The 6000-nt window shown below is 31.5% G+C and overlaps 1 protein-coding gene across 3 annotated transcripts; it reads left to right on the plus strand.

Annotated features, from left to right (window-relative positions):
• The first annotated feature begins 3659 nt into the window (after window positions 1-3659).
• On the plus strand, window positions 3660-5359 carry LOC107949733 (uncharacterized). Of its 3 annotated transcripts, XM_016884487.2 has the most exons (3): window positions 3660-3937; window positions 4159-4825; window positions 4964-5359. In XM_016884487.2, exons 1-3 carry the CDS (start codon window positions 3935-3937, stop codon window positions 5044-5046), a joined length of 753 nt encoding a protein of 250 aa, XP_016739976.1. In that variant the 5' UTR covers window positions 3660-3934; the 3' UTR covers window positions 5047-5359. The 3 variants fall into 3 exon arrangements, with proteins under 3 accessions (XP_016739976.1, XP_016739975.1, XP_040946055.1); XM_016884486.2 differs by having other exon boundaries at window positions 3662-3937; window positions 4159-5359; XM_041090121.1 differs by lacking the exon at window positions 3660-3937 and having other exon boundaries at window positions 3944-4825.
• The last annotated feature ends 641 nt before the right edge of the window (window positions 5360-6000 follow it).

Genomic DNA, 6000 nt, shown 5'->3' on the forward strand with positions numbered 1-6000 from the left:
CTAAACTCCCAAACTTTTTTACTTTTCCCTCAAAACTTTTACTCCTTCCCACTTTCCCCCCAAAACTTTTACTCCCCTCCCCTCCCAACCCCTAATCTACCCAAAATCCATTTCCCACCAAAATTTTACTCTTCCATTTACTTTTTTTGAAAATTTTACTCCCAAAAACCCTCAAAATCTTTTATTTTCCCCCAAAATTTTTACTCTCTCCCACTTTTCCCCTAAAACTTTTATTCTCTTCCCATCCCACCTCCATCTACCCCAAACCCTCCCCCCTCCAATTTTTTTTAATATTTTCCCTCCAAAATTTTACTCCCCCTATTTACTTTCCCTCAAACTTTTATTTCCCAAAACTTTTTATTTTCCTCCTAAACTTTTACTTCTCACCCTTTACTCTCAAATAAAAAATCAAAATTATTCAAAAAAAATCACTAAACATAAATAGTAATAATTTTATTTATATATTATTTATATTATTAAATTAAATTTCACATTTTATATTATTTATATTATTGAATTGTTTAATCATATTGAATATTTATATTAAAATTGAATTCTTAATTATGCCATAAAATATCCGTGTTAAAATTTTATATTGGTATCAATTTCACATTTTATTTTTAAAATAACTTTTATTAAAAAATCATATTTTTATATTTAATATATTTTTTAATTCCAAAATACATAGTGGCAAGAATCCGAAGATAATTGAAACAACTAAGCAAACAAATAAGCTAACCAGTATATAAAAAATTAATAAATAATTTATGAGGTGATGAAAGTTAATAAAAAATTTGATTAAGGTGGACAAATTTTATTACGATGGGTGACAATGGTTACAAGGATCAAAATTTATTTTTTAAAATTAACTCGAACAAATATATTCGATTCGATTCGATTCGAATTCCATCTCACTCGACTCGATTCGAGAAAATTTCAAATAAAGTTAGGATGATAAAATGAGATTCGAAAACTCGATTAACTCAAAAATTTTCGATTCGATTCAATTCGATCGAATGCTCACCCTAGTTAAACCCAAAAGCTGATGTGGCATTCTTTAAGTGTGAGCTTCCCAATCTGTTCTTGTTAGGCTCGATTTTGAGGCATTGCTGCAACATTGGGGATTTAGATGTCAAAAATGAGCATATTCTTTTCTCCACCTTTCCAATGTTCTGTTAGCCACCTTGAAAAATAAAATTTCACATTTTCAGTGTCTAATTTGGTAAAAATATATTATTAAAATAAAAGTTTTAAAAGTTCACTACTTAACATAAATATAACTAAAACAATTAGAAAAAGAATACTCTAAATCGCTCTTAACTTGATTGAAATATAAGCTTAAGAATAATAAAATAACTATATATCTTAGAATTATCAAGCCGATTTGTGATATTTATAGAAATAAATTTTTCTCGAAAAGTACTTGTGCTTTGTGCGAGACAAATCCTAGACGTTCTCGACTTTTAACTGAACAACAGTCTCAGCTATTCTCGTGCCACGAATCACTTCGAGTGTGGGTTCGAACAATCACGTATCAAACATAAAGCCAAAAATATATTTTTTTTACTTTTAGTAAGAAAATAATTCTCTCTCAATAGAAGCTGGTAGATTATTATTCCTAGAAAATAGAATTTATGCTTAAAAAATAAATTCTCACTATTTTTGGGTAGAATAACAATATCTCAAAGTTGAGCATTTTTAGCCCTACTAGTGCTATCTATTTATAAGGAGAGATAGAAGAATCCTGATTGAATTAGTAGAATACAAATAATACTTATTTGATAGAAAGACTAATCCCTTAGTTCTACTAGGAGAGAGGGGTGACACACCATAGTTAAATATACTAGGGTTGCCGCCCTTCATATGTATTATGTGGGGTTTTGGGCCTCTCTTGTATTAGGTCAAATTATATGTGTTTCCTAAACTTTTAACATAATACTTTGTAATTTAATCTAACTCAGTACATGTTTTTCTATTTCCCAAAGTAAATATTATTTATTAAATAAATTAATTTTTCAATTAAATAATTTTCTCAATCTAATTCTAATTTTCTTAAAGTCATGGCAACTTTACAGTAAAAGAATCTATGAGAAAATATATTTAAGTTTCTTATTCAATGGATTCACAATAACCAATTAATTTAATTCTATTTTTGAACTTCAATTATTTAATTAAATAATAATTAAAAAAACTTAAATTAATTCTCATGTAATTTCCATATTTAGTGAGAGAATACATTCAATTCCGAATGTAACCCATTTCTGTAACTTTACCATTTCATCCATTTCTATTCATTTGATTCTTTATACAATTCATTTATGGTTTCAACAAGCTAGTAGAGGGACTGACTGAACATATATAATTAGGTCTCAAATGATTTATAATCAAGTTCCAACTTTTAGCCTATTAATTATAAACTCATTTAGTTACGAAGTCATTCCACTATAGTGTCATGACTGAGCTCTCCCTAGTTACATACCATTACGAAAGTTATTCGAGCAGTGCTCGTCTAATAACCTTGTCATAAGCGTGTTACCCTTATAGGATATCGCTAATCTCTTTTGGATAAATCTGTTCTCCTAATATGATCCTATTTTATCTCACGGTAACCATTACATCTTCCTTCATGAAAAGTCAAATACTATTAAATAGTAATTAAGTCATTTATCACAAAGACAAACAACCCGTCACCGCGTTTACTTTTCATCCGTCATGTAATGTTAATGAGAGAATATCATTTACCCATTTCTTGGACTATGGATTTCACTATTGTGAATGATACTACATACTGCATAAGTCGTATACTTAAAACACTAACTTTCAGTTTCTTATCTATTTGAACTAAGGCTTTTACTTACATCAAAGTATATGAGTCACGCATACATAGTCCAACATCCACTCAGGATTAATGAATGCCACATTATGAATGTTAGAAGTGAATAAATCCATAAACAGATATAAGATCTATTCTACTTGAGTCTTGACCAATGCACTGTCAATCTACTCAATCACATTTATGTCTCTATCTTCTGGGATTCATCCACTCTGATGCTTAAGACAAAACATCTCTTGAATTGGACTTGGTAAACGACATATTAGTCTTTCAATCAGTTTGCTCATTTCCGATTAGACTAATGACATGTTTATGTTAATCTACTAATGTAAGCTATTTTTTTGTCTTACGTTCCGACTACGTAATACCGCTTAATATTAGTTAAACATTAGATAATCAGTGAGTTAATATTTACTTCCATTTTTTTATGTGCAAAAACCATTGAGGACAATATACAAGAATATTAATATAATTTATGAATATTATTATTAAACCAGTTTATTTGAAAAATATAAATATACATGAACAAAAATACTACATTTAGAGTTTCAGATCCAATAAAATATTCTCATAATTTTTTTATCGAATTGGAGACTCGATTAAAGTTGTCATCAACTCAATAAAGGGTTTAATTAATAGTAGAGTAGGGGCGAAGAAAGAACAATTTTTAGGGGGATCGAATGAAATTTTAATTTTTTATAGTCTATATCTTTATAATTTTAAAAGATTAAATCAAATTTTTATAATTTTAAGAGAATTAAAATACAATTTTATATTTATTAATTTAAAATTTAAAAAAAAATTACAGCGCCTAAATTACAACTTTTCATTTAAGGTTGCCGGGCCATGCCAGCCCCCTAAAATGGCCTTGTAGCAGAGTGAATAAGCTTTTTTATGTGTATGAAGAAAGAAAAAAGAATAGCAATTAAACCACCTGCCTCGAACTCCACCTAGTAACGAAGAAATCAAGACCCCAAATCCGGTGAAAAACATGGGAATCTCCGCTTTCAAACACCTATAAAGTAGCTAAAGAAAAAAAGGAAACTGATCCATGCAAGAGAAAAGTTGAGCATTGCTATATTATAAAACCCAAGAAAAGAAATGGTTTGTTCTTCGATCTCTACTCATAATTCACTGACATCCATTTGCCAGTTTGGAACTATTTTTTTTAATATCCATTAATGCTGCCAATAACACCTCTGGCACCATCACTATATCTCACTCATACTCATTCATACGTCACAATATATAGTATATCTACCTTACTCCTTAATTACTTCATTCAAGCTTTGATCCATCAACTCCACTTTTATTAATTCTTGTAGATAACCATGCAAGACCCAATCGGGATTCCCGCTTGTTTTTCATCAGGTGAGAAGCCAACCGACCATGATCTGGCGGTAACCAGGTCGGGTCAGAGTGTTTTCATGTCAGTTTACCGTACAAAAATGGCGGATCACTGTCGTTTGATCACCGTCACTTGGTGCAAGAATCTGTTGCTTCATGGTCTTTCCATATCAGTGGAAGGTCCCGAGGGGGAGTCTCAGTATACCTGCAAAATCGAGCTTAAACCATGGTATTTTTGGAGGAAACAAGGCTCCAAACGCTTCACGGTCGATGATGGTAAACCCGTTGATATCTTCTGGGACTTGAAATCTGCTAAATTCAACGGCGAAACCGAGCCTGGATCTGATTACTACGTTGCTGTTGTTAGCGAGGAAGAGATTGTTTTACTCCTTGGGGATCTAAAGCAAGATGCTTATAGGAAAATCGGACGCAGGCCTGCAAATTTTAACCCCATTTTTGTCTCGAGAAAAGAGCATATATTTGGGAAAAAGAAGTTCAGTTCAAGAGCTAAATTTCATGAAAAAGGTAGGTTTCATGAGATCTCAATCGAATGCAAGAGTGGGGTTGATGATGAACCTGAAATGGAGATGAGAGTTGATGGACAATTGGTCCTACATGTCAAGCATCTCCAATGGAAATTTAGAGGTAATGAGTCCATTTACGTCAACAAAACAAGAGTTGAACTTTATTGGAATGTTCATGATTGGCTTTTTAACCCTGGTTTAAGGCATGCTTTGTTTATATTCAAGCCTATTTCTTCTTCTTCTTCTTCATCTGAAACAGTGAGCAGTGCTCCATCAGAAGGGTTTAATCACAATGGATTGTCTGAATATTGCTTGTTTGTGTATGCGTGGAAAGTTGAATGACAGCAAAGAGGCCATAGGTCGCTTCAAAATCAATTCATGTGATTGGGAGCGTATGAATCCCGAGAAAGGGTTGGATTTACTTACAGCTGGGACTGAAACAAGTGGGCAAATTTGGACAAAGGCAGATTGAATACCAAACATGCCTAATAATTCTCCATATCCAGAGGCATCTGCCATTTCCAGGCTCCAGCTGTTTTGTTTTTTATTTTTATTTTTATCTGATCTGGATAAGTGAGCTGTTAAGCAAAGCTCCTTTCAGTACACTATTATGTATGTTTTTCTGATATTTTATATAACAAATTGAAGTACAAAAGGGCGATAAGTGTTATTCGTGGGTTAGTGAATGTCTGTATTCAGCAAATCAGTGCTGGATTTTTTAGTTAGGTATAATAGATTTTAATCTTATTTTTTAAAATAAGTAACAAATATCTTTTTAAGGGATATTTTAAGATATCTAAAGAGATCAAGTTCAAGGTGATGTTTGTGTCATGTATGTTATGAGAAAAGTATTGTAAATTATAATCAACAATAACTCGACACTCATAAATGTTGAGTTTAGAGCTTTAAACTTTAGCTAGGTAATTTATTTGCTCGTTGTCTCAATCAACCTATTTAAGTTTTGGAAGTCGACTCCAATAGTTGTTGGCTTTCACTCTATAAATACTCTACCTTTTCTCTTTTCTTTATACCCAAAATTCTCTCGACTCTAAAAAAGTTTTATTATTTTGTACAAGCTTTTCAAAATCGGAACAGTTGTTGAATCGATCAGGCCATTGGTATATTGGTATGATCCGTCAATTGGTTCAATTAAATAAATTATTAAAAATTATAAAAATAAAAAATTGGTACAACTAGCTTTTTAAATCAGTCCGTACTGGTTTTGAGATCAATTGGTTTGATACCTCTTTCTCGGTTAGTACCTCGGACGATTTTCATTCCAACTGGTTCAATCTC

The sequence above is a fragment of the Gossypium hirsutum genome, chromosome D03 (assembly GCF_007990345.1).
Source record: "Gossypium hirsutum isolate 1008001.06 chromosome D03, Gossypium_hirsutum_v2.1, whole genome shotgun sequence".
In the NCBI taxonomy this organism is placed as follows: Eukaryota; Viridiplantae; Streptophyta; class Magnoliopsida; order Malvales; family Malvaceae; genus Gossypium; species Gossypium hirsutum.